This window comes from Pimephales promelas, chromosome 6, assembly GCF_988280905.1.
Source record: "Pimephales promelas chromosome 6, fPimPro1.hap1.1, whole genome shotgun sequence".
NCBI classification, from domain to species: domain Eukaryota; kingdom Metazoa; phylum Chordata; class Actinopteri; order Cypriniformes; family Leuciscidae; genus Pimephales; species Pimephales promelas.
Window position 1 is genome coordinate 19,111,900 of NC_142774.1, and position 16,417 is coordinate 19,128,316.

At 40.2% G+C, this 16,417-nt stretch overlaps 1 protein-coding gene across 2 annotated transcripts; it reads right to left on the bottom strand.

The window, feature by feature from the left end:
* On the bottom strand, window positions 1–14,269 carry tmem41ab (transmembrane protein 41ab). 2 transcript variants are annotated; one of them, XM_089132845.1, is made up of 5 exons: window positions 14,118–14,269; window positions 4,377–4,546; window positions 4,074–4,235; window positions 860–998; window positions 1–737 (listed from the first exon to the last, which is right to left on the bottom strand). In XM_089132845.1, exons 1-5 carry the CDS (start codon window positions 14,266–14,268, stop codon window positions 508–510), a joined length of 852 nt encoding a protein of 283 aa, XP_088988971.1. In that variant the 5' UTR covers window position 14,269; the 3' UTR covers window positions 1–507. The 2 variants fall into 2 exon arrangements, with proteins under 2 accessions (XP_088988971.1, XP_039513404.2); XM_039657470.2 differs by having other exon boundaries at window positions 4,377–4,527; window positions 14,108–14,269.
* Window positions 14,270–16,417: the final 2,148 nt, after the last annotated feature.

Here is a 16,417-nt window from a genome sequence, read left to right on the forward strand (position 1 = left end):
TCAAAAAAATAGATATCGTGAGTGTTCATGTTATGAACCCAGTATGGGTCATATTTGTGGGTTGTGTTTTTCTTTCTCAAGCATAACATTCACATAATTTAAGGGGAGTAACTAATCTTTAGTTTTCTTTTGTTAAATGTGTAAACATACTCAAAACGCATGACACTTAGATATTTAGACTCTAGAAACAAACATAGTCGCTAAACAACACCTGACAATATAACTAAATCTTATAAAAAACTTAAAGCTGTCAAATTTCTATAAAATGAGGCAATGTCCAGTGGCCTGTATGTAGCAAATCAGCAATCTGAGTGTGTACTCTTTTAAGACATTAATAGTCTCTTCTTTGGCGCTTTTATTTCCATTAAAAATCGAATAACCTGTCTCATAATCTGTCCATTTCAGTTCTACTTTCCATTGGGACCTTCATAACCCAATCCACAGGTGTAACTCCACAGCGATGATCTATCCCAAATTGATCTGTCTCCTCCTGTGTCTTTCTTTGGGTCATTTAGTCTTGCGATCATTCAAGGCCTTTTGGTGTCCGTTGGGTTCCAGGCCGTCAAGTTTGAAATGGGCCTGACTGTAGCGGCGGATTAGAGCTCCAGGAAGAAGAGCCACACATGCGATCAGCAGGAGCTGCAGCAAGGTGCCCCACGAAAAGATGTCATCCAAAGACTGGATCTCAGACAAGATGGCTCCCGTACGGACACAGATGAAGTTATAAGGGATTAGACCTGGGAGGAAATTAAGCATTTAAAGGTTATGAGATCAAGATCAGAAGATGTACTTTTACTTCATAATCAGAGTCTGAAGAATTATACATGAATTTATAACAGTAGATACAATGTAAGCTCACCAATGAGGATGGAGAAGAAGAATATGGGGATGGGGATGTTGAGGATTGGAGAGGTGATGTTCAAGAACCAGTTTGGTGTCATGGGAAAGAACCGCAGAAAGAGCAAGAAGAAGAACAAACTGCTCCTGTTCTCTTCCACCTAGTAGAAAGAAATGGAGATTCAACATGTGCTCATGTATTGTTTCAACTTCAAATTTCTATAGAGAGCTGATGAATACATGACTGTGATAGTTTAGTAGGAAAGGTACATAAAAACCCTCCAAAGTTCAAAATCTTATATCTTATATTAATATTTGTTTCCAGTGACATACATACATTGCACTCAATGTATTCCTTACAAAAAAAGGTATACTTCACCTTCATTTTATTAAGTAACATAAGTTCATAAGTATATTTTCCAAGTATGCTCTATGTACAGAGTATACTAAAATCAATGTACTAGCAGTATACTTGCAAGTGTACTATTTCAATATTTCATTAAACTGGCTTAGTTTTTATTTTAGAAATGTATACTTTTAAGCATACTTGAACAATAACAGATCAGAGTCAAGTGAAATTTAAGTATACACCTAGTTTACAAGTTTTCTTTTTTTTTGTAACCATACTATTAACTGTGCTACAATGTGATAATGTTAGTTTGCTAGGTATATACAGTACTTATTGCCCACTTTGTAGTTTATAAAAGTACTTTGAAGAATACTCTCTCAGTAAAATATTAGATTAATAGTTAATGGATTATACAAGTATTTAATAAGCTATAAAAGGATACACACAACCCTATCTTCTCTCTTGACATGCATCTGTCATGAATGAAAATGCTTGGGTAGTTCACATTAGTCCATGTTGATTAATTTCAACCGTCTTTCCCTAAACTTTATAAGGTTGTTGGTGTGGTCTAGTTGTCTTCCTTTGTGAAGTTGAGCCCTCCACTGATCCCGATTCCATGATGCTACGGTCCAGGATTCAGGATGTATGCCAAAGTCTACATCTTGTAGACTTTGGCATACATCCTGGCTCTAGTTCGGACAGGCAGGTGCTTATTCCACCAAACTCATGCTTTACAAAGTCTGATACCCAATTTGAGATTAAGTGTTGCATATTGAGTCATTGTAGAACCCAAATAGGTGAACTTCTCAACGTCTTCAAGAGGAGTCTCATTGATTGTGAATATATGAGTCTCAATATATCCTATAGGTAATGTCTGCACTTATCTTTCTTATTAGGGCTAAAGAATGGCTAAAACTGGCTAATGACTAAAAATAGTATTTCTTCAGGAGGTATGACAGAATTAATTAGTTATCGATTAACTAAATACTTAACACAATTATACAATTCCATAACATACTGATTAGTTAACACATCTTCCTTAGTAGTTAACAGTAGTGACTGCATAAATAATAAGAAATTACGGTAACACTTTACAATAAGGTTCATTAGTTAATTACATTAGTTAACATTAACTAAGAATGAATAATACTTCTTCAGCATTTGTTAATCTTTGTTAATGTTAATTTCAACATTTACTAATACTTCATTAAAATCTTGTTAACATTAGTTAATGCACTGTGAACTAACATGAACAAACAATGAACAGCTGGATTTGTATTAACTAATGTTAATAAAGATTAACAAGTACAGTAACAAAGGCATTGCTCATGGTTAGTTCATGTTAGTTAATACATTAACTAATGTTTAATAAATGAACCTTATTGTAAAGTCTTACCAGAATTACTGAAGAACTAATAGGCAATTCTTTATAAACACTTAAGTCACTACTGTTAAATACTAAGGAAGATGTGTTAACTAATAAGTATGTAATGGAATTTTATAATTGTGTGAACTAATCAGGGGGTATGACAGAATTAATTATTTATTGATTAACTAACTGATACTTAACATTATTATACAATTCAATTATATACTGATTAGTTAACACATCTTCCTTAGTAGTTAACAGTAGTGACTTAAGTGTTTATAAAGAATTACCTATTAGTTATTCAGTAATTCCTTATTAGTTAGGCAGTAAGTAAGAAACAGTATTCTAAAGTGTTACCGCTAACACTGTGCTATTGTTTGAGCTATATCACATGCAAAGTATAAACAAACAAAATGCAGTCACAAATACACTCGCTGACTATTTTTAGAATATTAATTAAAGGGATACTCCACTTTTTTTGGAATTAGGCTTATTTTTCAACTCCCCCAGAGTTAAACAATTGAGTTTTACAGTTTTCGAATCCATTCAGATGATTTTTAGAAGGATATCAGTAACCAGACAGTTTCTGGTCTCATTGACTTCCATAGTAGGAAAAAATATATAGACCCTTTTACAGTTGGTAAACATGGTGACGTTTTTTTGTGGGCGGAGCTTAAGTGGAGGCAGAAACATCCCTCTGATCGCTTCACTAACGCTAGTTAGCAAGTTTTACTAGCTTGTTTTTTAACAATGACTGGAGAAAATCAGATTGTATCTTGATGTGTAAGGTCACTCATTGTCCAGGACCGTGATTGTTATTTCCAAAAGTTATTTTTAACGGACATAACCAGATTGGCCGACCCGTAGCCGCCTACACGCTCACTCAATGCATGGACGATCTGACAGGATAACGTTACGTTACCTCGGTTGAGTGGCCTGACTTCTACACCTACCTTATAGAGAAACCGATCGTAAAGAGAAACTGAGGGCATACAAATCTTTTTACATGCCTATAACTATGTGCTGAATGGTCCTGTACAAGACGTGTGTGTACGATCCACAGTTCTGCCGAGCCAGGGCAGAGAAGACGACAATGTAAAGAGTGTCATTACGGTGCGATTTTAATAATGTGAATATTTTCTAGAAATAAAAAAATCCAGACACAGCATATTAATTTTTCATTGATACTTGCACCAAACACCACAATAAAATGACATTTAAAAATAATAAAAGTAATTTAAGCTCCTTATTATGTAGCCGAATCTGTGCTGGTTTGCATTGGCCGCCTCCAGTTTTCACTTTGTTTTGCCTCCAGCTAGCGCCGTGACGTAACTGTGACGTCGGCGCAAAAGGGGTCTATACTATGGTAGTCAATGAGACCAGAAATCGGCTGAATGGATTCGAAAACGGTAAAACCCAAATGTCTAACTCTGGGGGAGTTGTAAAATGAGCCTATTTCCAAAAAAGTGGAGTATCCCTTTAAAGGAAAATCCCTCTAAACAACCTGAGGTGACCCACCATTCTCTGCAGCATTGCCACCTTCTCGGGGAATATCCTGATGATGTGGCGTTTTCCAAATGTACGGGACAGCAGGTAGCAGTTTGTGGAACCCACAGTTGTCAAAGTGCAGGCAATAAGGATTCCATGCCATGGCCCGAATAATGCCCCCGCCAGCATGTTCTAGACATGACAAGAAAGATTGTATGTTGTTGAATAATAATAATAATAATAATAATTGGTAATAAATCTTTTAGTTCAGTCTACTGAGGTGGTTCAAGTAAGTCTACAAATAGTGTCACAGAGTAGACCTCTGTTACCAACCAAAAAAGATGATCCTGGAATGGCAAAGGACTGCTTGTAGAGGTAGGCACTGCAGAAGAGAATGAACACATAGCCAGTGTGTTCTGTCTTATAGAACTGTAGCAGCTCGGCTAGTTCCCTCAACTCCTCCAGATCAGATGGGAACTTCAACCTGGAGAAATTATAAGACACTGTGGGATCAGTAAAACAACTTTTTTTTCTCTTTTCATTTCTAACAGATTGGATAGGGGCCATGACCTTACTTTTCCTATCAACCCTTATAGAAACCAGCACTAAGGAGACTGATATACAATAGCATGAAAAGGATTATAATTAAAGAGCCCCTATCATAGCATTTGAAATGTTCCTATTTTTGTTTTAGGAGTTCCCAAAAACAGTTTAACATGCATACAAGGATAAAAAACACTTTATTTGTCTAATAATATGGATTTATTTTTAACTGATTTGCTCACCGACTCCCAAATGATTCGTACAACAACTCATTTTTCCAAACCACTCCTTTGCGTGACGCTAATCGGCGGTGATTGGTCAGATGACAGACCCAGTCAGTTATTGTTTGTTAGCATAACGCATAAACATATTGATAAAGCACTGCAGTACTACAAGACGCTCTATTCTTTATGACAACTCCAATAACAGCAACAAATATTTCACATATTTAAAAACAAAATTGACATAGACCTGTCAATTACGCTGTGCTGAGCGTAACTTACACACACACACACACACATGCACACACATACTTATTGCGCCTTCCCTCCTCGCGCCCGACGCTACAAAACCGTTCAAAACCCATAAAAGCAACAATTATTAATAATACTTACAGGTTGTGATTCATAGGAGGAAGCTGATCCATATACACTGGGTAAGTAAGTTACTGAGCCCTCCTTCAGGAACAACCGCTTGCGAAACCACATTTGAATTAATTTATGTTTTTGAACGATTCGTAATTAAACACAATCGGGCTATATTGTTGTGGTATCGTTGCAAATATGAACTCTAACCACCGATTCTTCACATGCTCGTCCCTCGTAAATGAAAACAAAGTGGCTGAACTATATTTGCATTGTAGAACACAGTGTCTTCTCGACATGATGCTATGATGAAGTATTTGAATGTGTAGACTTCAAGTTTACACTTCCGTCTGCGTGCGCAGTAACTGGGCGTGGCCAATATGTATCTACGTCACGATGTAACAGCTAATGACTTGTTTCAAAAACAATTCATTTCATAGACTCAGAGTCGACTCACTTTTGAAAGACAATAACTTTATATACGGTGCACTTTCAGAAATAAATCGTTGTAGGATGTTTTCATTCCCTTAGAGCTATATTCCACACCATATGAACAGTCATTTTCAAAAATCCATGATAGGGGCTCTTTAATGGATTCATGTGATACTGTGGGCTTTAGGTAGGCTATTAGGTAGGCTACGGAGCCCATAAAAGGATATGGTGATATGAAATTTTGTCAATGCCTTTGCATTCTCAACGCAATGTTTTCATTCCCCTGAGAAAAATTGCAAGAGCACAAACATTTTGCAAGCAAACGCAAAGTTTCTCGGGTGAACTCAACACATTTGCGCGATAACGCAAAATCATTTGCAAATAATTTTTCCTCCCATCTCCTATTTTTTTTTTCCTTCACCATGTCCCTTTATGTTATGGGCTTTGTAATTGACCTTATTCAGAGCAATACCATGAGAGGTATGAAAGCGAGTTATCGTGTTGTCAATGGGAGCCGCTGTAAAAAGCTGTATAAGCTCCTAGATCACTTATAATTTTAATAATCACTTCGTTTTTTATGCTTTCATTCCTGATGGCGCTGCTGTAAATAAGGTCTACACAACCTAATGCTCTGAAAACCTCACTGTCGCCCTCTGGTGAGACTTGTGTCTGATTTTCTGATTTTTGAGTGGGAACATTAGGGGTTAAATGTAACAAAAAAAAATTAGACATCTTCTTTTAGGTTACATAGAAGAAATAAAGACATAGGCCTAAAGGTTGGGGGCATCATGAGTACAAGTAAATAATCCATTTCTACACTTCATTGTTCCTCACACATAAAAATTATGTACAACTTAAAAATATATGATTAGGATATATCATTATACCAATATGATTATTGTAATACTTTGTAAGCATCATAATAAATCACTGTATATAAATACATTATGGAACTCTTTTAAAAAAACTGTACAGTAGAAAACAGACTTGAGGGTTCTTGGCCTGAAAAAGGTTGAAGACTCCTGAGTCCTGACACTAGCATGTCATCAAGATAAGACAGAAAGACTGAAATGTGACACACCAACTGTAAATAGCCTCTCAGCTGTGGAAATGTGCTTGTGTGTGTGTGTGTGTGTGTGTGTATGTACAGGGTTGGCTGTACTTGAGGACCAACATGTTTTAAAAGTCTTCAAACACACCTTACATAATCATCAATAAATGTGGATGTCCCACAGGCTGAAGTTCTCATGAGGTGGTCAATGGGCTTTTGCCAGTGCACGAATCACATCTTGTGCAGTCGTGAGAAATCTAAGCTCTCTACTGCTGTCCGGGGGGTATTTTGGGGACGCAATGAGGTAGTATTCCCCACCCATGTGCCAAAGCAGGGGTTTCAATTTCACATGCGTACCAAGTAGTGACGAATATAAACATGTGATATGCTCCATGCTGAGCGCAGACTCATCAGAACAACAATATGAGAGCCTTCAATGTAGGAGACAGACCAGACAATAAACAACACAGCTTCAATAACACTGCAAACATGTTCTTACTCAGTAATTTTGTCTTGTTTCGTGAGTCAGTCTATAAACATTTTTTCCTATTAAAGTTTATTTTTCTTACCCCACTGGCAGATATTTTTCTTTCTTGTTTTTAGCTATAAACTCAATTTGGAATATATATATATATATATATATATATATAGAGAGAGAGAGAGAGAGAGAGAGAGAGAGAGAGAGTTTATATTTTATAGAGTTTATAGAGATTAAATGATATTATTTCATTATTTCTCAAGAAAATGTATGTTTATTTGATTAAGAAATGTGTAGATATTTGTACTGGTAAACAGGACAAAAACACACAAAAAAGATCAAAACAAATTTAAACTCTACTTTTAAAAGCCCTGCCCTGTTCAACAAATTAAAATACAGTCTTAAAAACAGCTTATTTTTATATAGCTTTAATGAGGCATAAAATATCCCTTCTCTGATAACCATGGAAATTCCCCACCCAAAGACTCAAACAGCTATTTACACCACTGGGGCTTTCACTGGCTCAGCTGTCTATGCCATCACTGCTAAACAACATGTTACAAACTCCATCTCAATCTCATCAGCGGAGATTCTCCCAGGGTAAAGAAGAGTGAGCTAATCAAGAAATGAATGTGTGGGTCACAAGACACTATGAAAAGGTCACTATGTGATGATGGTGGACATACAGCAGATCCATTACTCGATATCGAACTCAGTTGTCCTTTCCCTCTGTTTTTGTCATCTAAATATCTGAATGACTTCAGAAAATGACATTAAATCATGGTGCTTTTGAGACCTCGCCTCTCCTTTTATTTATAATACACTTTATTTTAGCTAGTCATACCAAACATACATGTTGCATTATGAACCCTCCCGATATCTCTTTCTTTCCCTCCTTATTGGCATTGCACATCTCAGCAAATTCAGGGGATTTCAAGACACTCCAGAAGGCAGTTGTCTGATCTTATAACTGTCACATCATGCCCTCTGCCAGGCCCCAATCCTGAGATAAGACTGCTCATGTTGAGTTTCATTCAAAGCCGACAAGGTAATAGATAATTTTAAATAATAGTTTAATACAAAGTTGAATTTTCATGTATTTTTTTTTGTTTTGTTATTACATTATTATTATTTTATTTTATTGTTTTTCTATCGGAGACATCCAATAGATTTCTTAGCTGCGCCAAAAGAACACCACAGACAGTGTAATCACCATGGGAAAATCTCAGAGTAAAATTGGGAGTTAGTGTTCTTTAGCGAGGATGCTCAGGCTGACGTTCCCCAGGGCTCTGGTCCCACTGCTGCCGAGCCACAGCGGCGATCACAGACATGGGGTTCGCAAATGGATCTATCAGCGGGGTTAGAGACGGCCCAGCCTTATCTCTGTCTTCACCTGATAGATCCAGTGCCTTTGCTCAGAGTTTGGGAGCATGCACTGGGGTTTCTTCCACCCCTATTGAGGCACAGACTGCATCTATCTAGTTCTTTGGAACTAGACGTTGTCAGTGTCGATGCAAGAGATTCTGAGGATTCGCCACCTCAGTCTCATGCATTTGAAGAGCTGGTTGAGGTTGTGACAAGAGCGGTTGAAAGACTGAGTATTGACTGGCCAGCAGATAAACAGGACGTTTGTTTCAAAAGTAAACTGGACGAACGCTTCCTAACGTCACGGTCACAACTTCAACACAATTTTTTCCCTGATCTACACACAGAGGTGTCGAGATTGTGGGAGAAACTGGTTTAGTATAGTGTATTACACAAACACCCAGTTATTCCTCTATATCTAAATATAAAGAGAGCACAGTTATGGGGAAATGCCAAAAGTGGAAGAGACGTTTGCGAGCTATCTCTTCCCCGAATTACCCACTAGTATTACCCACTAACCCAGTCAGAACCACATCATCATCATCATGTTTAAAGCGTAATCATCCACTGGTCAAGCTGCAGCAACCCTTCACACATTAGGGACTTTAAGCAACAGCTGTTGATAGGACGGCAACGGCAGCCGGAAGTAAAGAGTTAACTGCCATAGCTAAAGAGCGCAAACATCACTAAGCAACAGTAAAGAGGACGGCATAGGGGATAATTTAATCATAAGACTAAATACAAAAAAAGCGCTCTTTGAACTTGAACTCTACACCAGGGTCCCAGGTGCTCTTGTCCTAGTCGCTATGGTGGCGTTGGATATTCCCTTAGCGTCAATTGACGCAGCGCGAGTTCCCTTGGGAGGCCTAAACGCTAGCCAAAGTATGGCAGGAAAAAAAATGGATGCGGTGTTAATTGTTAATTGTGTAAATTTTTTAAAATTGTAAATATCTGAGACCCATTCGCAATTAATAAGAACTGACCAGTGATGAGGCTCTTTAGTTCCCTTTCGTAGTCACTCTGAGAGTTAAGTCGGAATGACGGAGAATGGGGGTTTCGCAAAGAAAGCCAATCCTCTTCGAGTATTTAAAAATGAGCCAATGGAATGAAATGCCTTGGGTCTGCGGAATTTGCATAGCGTATCTCCCTCCCACCTAGTGGGTATAAAAGGAGGAAGTGAACGCAACCGCAGTATGTTTTCGCTTCGGAGCCAAGAGACTTCTTCACTACACAAGCCATTTTCACTGAGTACAACTCTTCGAGACGAGCGTCCTCTTCAGTGTTGGTGTGACGGCGGTACCCAGCGAGATTCTGCATTGCCTGCGATCTGAGCAGCGGTCTGCCAGACTTTGCGCTTCTCCCTGGTCGCCTCAGCGCTGAAAGAGTGAATTTCCTCTACTCTATTGAAAGAGCTGCACGTGGCACGTCTTTTTAAAGATGGTTCGCCCGTGTTCTTCTGGGTGCGGTCGATTCAATTCGTCTTCTGATGGTCACAATCGCTGCTTTGTGTGTCTGGGCATTCAGCATGCAGCAGCGGCGTTCGTGGATGAGTCATGTTCCTTCTGAGGGAATATGACCATCGCAACACTTAGATCCAGACTCAATGATCTGACAAAAGTGAGAGTCCCCGTGTCCGCTACTCGTTCTGCTTCTTCTTCTAGAAGCTCTTCGACTCGCGGACAGGGTAATCTCACGGTGACTGTGTGGAATAAACCCCCGACGCTGGTTCCTCGGGCCACACCCACACCAGTGTTGGAGCCAGCGAGCACCGAAACGCTTCTTACGTCTGCCTCTCCGCAGGTACCGTCTGTTTCGTTCGGTGCTCCAGAGGATGATGCGATGTCGATCACAGCATCACAAGGTGGGCTTGACTCCTCGGGAAGTGAGGATGCGGCTGCGTTGCCTCCCTCAGGAGCGCCAGCGTTGCCCGTGTCTGATCCCGAGATGACGGCCATGCTATCTCGGGCCGCCGTGAGCATCGGGCTAGAGTGGAACCCTCCGCCCTGCCCCGATCACTCACGGATGGATAATTGGTTTTTGGGCAAGGCTGCCACCTCACGGCCACAGCCGACCCCAATTCCTTTTTCCCCCGAGCTGCATGGGGAACTGACGAGGACTTGGAAGGCTCCTTTGACCTCCCGAGAGCATTCGTCAGTTTCCCCCACCTTTTCTCCCCTCGACGGCGCGGCTAAAGAAAGACTTGACACCATCACTGAGCACATAGACTGGAATGAGTGTGCTCGACGCCCCATTGTGTAGCCCCACTCTTTCCCCTCTGTCTCTGAGGGTGCGGAAGGGAGCGTGCGTCGTCCCTCGACTACGCCACTCCCCTCCCCCTCTATCGACAGGCCCCCGGCAGAACAGACCCCCATGGAACGCTGGTCCTTCCCTGGTCTCTTCTGTTGGGGAACAGGGCTCGACTGTGCACCCGCACGGGGTAACTCCCGTGCGCATGCCGGTCTCCCCGCCTCGCTGCCCCTCCGGGAGGACATCTGTGGTTTGTATGACCCCGCTGGATCAGTTCCTGGCAGCTTGATTAGAGCTCCCCGGCCTATCCCGCTCGGATCAGAACGATCAGACTCGGCTATGCGATTCAGTTCGCACGGTCTCCTCCCCGTTTCAGGGGAGTTCGCTTCACTGTGGTCGGTGGCAATGCCCCGGTCATGAGAGCAGAGATTGCAACCCTGCTGGTGAAGGGTGCAATCGAGACGGTCCCTCCAGCCGAGATGAGGTCAGGGTTTTACAGCTCCTACTTCATTGTCCCCAAGAAGACCGGTGGGTTACGACCGATCCTGGATCTTCGCATTTTGAACCGTACTCTTCATCGATTGCCGTTCAAAATGCTCACAGCCAAATGCATTTTCGGAAGCGTCCGGCCTCAGGATTGGTTTGCAGCGATAGACCTGAAGGATACGTACTTTCATGTCTCCATCTTGCCTCGACAGAGACCGTTTCTTCGGTTTGCTTTCGAGGGCCAAGCATATCAGTACACGGTTCTCCTATTCGGGTTAGCTCTGTCACCTACGAAGATCGTCGAGGCAGCCCTTGTTCCCCATCGCGAACACGGGGTTCGCATCCTGAACTATCTCAACGATTGGCTGATCCTGGCACACTCTCGAGAACAGGTTTGCGAACACAGAGACCTGGTGCTCCGGCACCTAGCCCGTCTGGGCCTTCGGGTCAACCGGGAGAAGAGCAAACTTTGCCCAGCGCAGAGGATCTCTTTTCTCGGTATGGAGATAGACTCGGTCGCCATGTCCGCGCAGCTCACGAGTGAGCGCGCACACTCACTGCTGACTTGTCTTCGACAGTTCAAGGGCAAGAGTGCGGTCCCACTGAAACTTTTTCAGAGGCTCCTGGGGCATATGGCATCCGCAGCCGCGGCGCCGCCACTCGGACTGCTTCATATGAGACCGCTTCAGCTGTGGCTTCGCGATCGAGTCCCGAGGTGGGCATGGCATCACGGCTCACTCAGAGTCCCAGTGACTCCGGCTTGCCGCCAGACCTTCTTCCCGTGGTCGAACCTCAGCTTTTTACGGCCCGGGGTCCCTCTTCTGCGAGTTTCCAGGCATGTCGTTGTCTCCACGGATGCCTCTACCACGGGTTGGGGAGCCATGTGCAATGGTCATGCAGCCGCGGGTTCCTGGACAGGACCCCAGCGCCTCATGCACATCAATTGCCTAGAGCTGCTGGCCCTGCAAGGGGTCAACACGTACTTGTCCGGTCGGACAACACCGCTACGGTCGCGTATATCAACCACCAGGGTGGTATACGCTCACGTCGGATGTCGCAGCTCGCACGCCACCTTCTGTTATGGAGTCTGAAGCACCTGAGGTCCCTTTGTGCCGTTTACATTCCAGGAGACCGGTACCTGGCAGACTACGAGCTGTCACGGGTCCGTCCAATCTCCGGTGAATGGCGACTCCATCCCCAGACGGTCCAGCTGATTTGGGACCAGTTTGGGGAGGCACAGATAGACCTCTTTGCCTCCCGGGACTCATCCCACTGCGCCCTGTTTTATTCCCTGTCCGAGGGCACCTACTTTCTCGGAGACGGGGCACCCTGTGGCACCCTCGTCCCGAGCACCGGGCAAACCGAAACCGCGTGTTCTGGAATATCTGCCACTGCCTGAGAATAACAGCCAAACCTTCTCTCTTTTTACATGTCCATCTCTCTCTCAGTCACTCTAATTATCTCTTATTCTTCTTCTCTTTGAACTGAGATGAGGGTGTATTAAAATGAATAAACCAATACTTAGTCAAACAGACATAGGAAAATAAGGTATAATGTGAAATGAATAAAGACAGAGAGAACTAATAAAAAAGAAAGAGGGAGAGAGATACTTACTTCACAGGTGAAAGGGGGCATCACAAACTGAACTGTACAGGGGAAGATGCTTCCCTAAAGAACAGCGTGAACTTAATGCTACATAAAAATACATCATCTATATTATTAGTGAAAAATATTTTATTGGTGGAAATAACTGGAATCATTTTACAATTTAGTAGCACAAAATTATAAAAAGGGCTATATTACTCCATTTCAGGGGTGTACAGTATACCCCTCTACCTGGGGAAAGACCACCCAGAACAACCTTACCCTATGTTATCTGATTTTAGAATATGTAAAATCAAAAATCATGTAACATATAATGTGCTTTTTGATATTGTATTTGAATAATTAAATAAATGACAGAAAATTTTTAAAAGTTGCTGAATCCAAAAAAATAGGCCTACATCTGCAAGGTTAACTTATTCTATAAATTGTATACAGGGTAGGCCAACCATTTTTAATGTTGGGTTGTCATGTGCAAGTAAGATTGAATGATTCCACTCAACATGACTATGTTATGATTAATGAGATGTTTGAAATGTTAATAATATTATTAATCATTGCATTAATAATGTTAATGTCAATAAGAAATAACACAATGCGTTTTAATAATTAGTAAGAAATAGTTAATAACAATCTGTCCCAATTGTGAGGGGTTACTTCAAAATAAAAACAATATTTTATACAAATTAAATTCTCTTTTCGAAATTTGAACGATCGAGTCCGAATCATGAGATAATCGTTTAGACCACAGACAGTAAAAGGTTTAGACTGCACTTGTGATTCACAAAAGATTCGTAAATGAACATGACTCAGTACTGAGTCACATTTCAAGCAGATTCCTTTCACAAAAGGTGAACCAGTTCAACCATTGATCGAAAGGATCCGACTAAAAAAATAGCAATTTATTATTCAATAATTAATAGGTTTAGAAGCATCACCACATTTTCGGTGTACATTATTGTAAGCTATGATAGGCCTAGGCTACACCTACTCAGGTGAGGTTTTTCGTACTAGCCTACCAAAATCATTTAGTATTTTGACATTGTTATTATCAGCATTTGTTATTTGTTATTCCATATGCAAGCTATGGAAACAAATTAAAGATGTTAACATTCAGTTGTGAGTTAAAACACAGACACAATCAATCAATTAGCCTACCATTTGACACAATAGAGAATTTAACAGAATTCATTCAGCTAGTAGAAGTGGGGACTGCACACAAAATAAGGCAAACAGAGATAGCCTATGAGATACGTGAGATAGCCTATTATTCTACCTGAGTATTTTTTCCTCCGGCTCATCGTCATGGACTGTGTGTTCAGGTTCACCGTCGTGAACGCGGACGGCACGAGGACCCGGCGGCAGGAACGCAGACAGCAGATACAAGTAAAAAGTGGCTGTGGCCACCAAGGCGATTAAACCCCAGATTGAGCGCATACTCCAGTCCTGGATCTGTCTAAAGACGACTTTGCTGCACTTGCTGTTACACCTGTTAAATAGCAGGTCCGGTCAGTGGGCAGTTTAGACATGTTACGTCTCCAACCCATGGAAGTACGTGGACCTACTGTATTGCAACAATGTGCGTGAGTGAAGCCCCTCATGAGGGTGGATCTATTTGTCACATGAGACCCCCAAAAACAGGAGACCATGTGTGATGGGAACAAAACTTTGGAAAACACCAACTCCGTATGATTTGAGCCAATTTTAAACTAGGCTACATTATCTAACACATGCTAGCCTATTATTAGAGGCTATCGGTGTTTATTTTCCCTTATATACAAGCAAAGCAAGTAGGGCCTGGGTCATTCCTGGTATGCGGTGACTTTTCCTGTCCCAATGATTTATATACTCATATTTTCTCTAAAATGAGTCACATATTTATAATAAATGACTTAAATTGTAGATTTAAGTATTCTTTACAATTTAAACAGAGATAATAGACATTTAAAATACTATTTTGTATTTTACACCATTTTAATTGATGTATGCATTCAATTATATCATGTCCTCAGTGCACAGTAATCAACTTCTGCAAAAAATATAAACCATGAAATAACCAAAACCTCCAAATATTTTTTAATTATGTTATAGACTAGGCTAAATTGCATCTAATCATACATATAAATCATGTGAAAATATAGGTCTTTTTCTTAAAATTTTCTTAAATTACTGCGTCCCTGAAGTCATCTTCCACCCTGTTAGGATGTACTTTTTTGCCTTCCAAATCCGACTGAAATTTCATTGAGTCCATTTTCAAGAAGTTATTTAATTTCTTTTACCTGCTGGAATTTAACTGTACAAACTGAGGTAAGCTTTAACTCTCACTCCTAAATTTTTTTTTTAGTTTTTGAGATGTTATCCTGCTTGTCCCACCCTTAAAGTTCCACCCTGTTAGGCTTTGTTATGAAGAATGTTTGTCCTATCAAAAAAATTCAAAAACAAATCTGACATAGTTATAAAAGTTCTGTTAATTTGTAGAAGTTTAGCTAGCTAAATGTTGATCACTCAAAGAGCTATGGCTAACTTTGCTCAGAATTTTCCACCCTGTTAGGTTCCACCCTGTTAGGTCTATAAACCTAACAGGGTGGAAATTCTAATAGAAAAATTAGTATTTAATGTATAGGTTATTTATATAGTATACCATCCTATGCTGAGATGGTTCTTTAGAGTTTAAAGTTCTTTTCCCCTGCCTTTTTGCTTTTCTTTTTCTTTTGTTTGTTAATCTAGTAAGTTGATGTAGCCAAAACACCACAAAGGGCATCAATGTCCATTACTGTTCCTTCTTGTGATGACTTTTGTATTTGTTTGTTAATCTAGTTAATTCAAATGAATTATATAATCTTTATTTTTAATCAAATATAAATAATTAAAAATTTAATTTATTATGTCTGTCCTCTCTAATTTGTAAATATTTCTCTAGCCATCTGAAGAGAGAATTGTTTTGTTTTGCCCCCATGATTGATTATGATGAGGAACCATATAGATATTTTTTTGTGTCCCTCCCCCAAAGGAAATTTGGATTTTTTATTGTTTTGAAACAATATGTTATAGGTGCAGTTCCACACATTATCAATGGCAAACCATGCAGGACAATGACAAAAGGCTCATCCACTGAACCTGCATGTTAACACTGGTGTTCCACCCTGTTATACTCTGTTCCACCCTGTTATGCTCCTTTCCACCCTGTTAGATAATTAATTTTAAATAATAATTTGACAGCAACATTAAATGTTTGGCATACTTTTGTCTTATTTTGTGAGGTGAGGAGCACTAACAGCATATATATGTTTTTGAGCCAATTTTTATTGTTATTTACCATCCTATTTGCAAAGATGGGCACAAAAAGTACCAGTTTTTAATAATCAAGACATATTCTCTTCATCAAAAATTGTTTTGCTTGTTTCAAGAAGAAAAAAAAAATCTAAGATGGCATAAGGGACATATACATCCAAGAAAAGCTCATTATTGTTTAACATTTACATTATTAACATGTTGTGATAACTATGTATATGTCCCTAACAGGGTGGAATATTTTCATGGACATGTCTGAACAATCTACCCATAATTATTATTTTCAGAGTCCCTG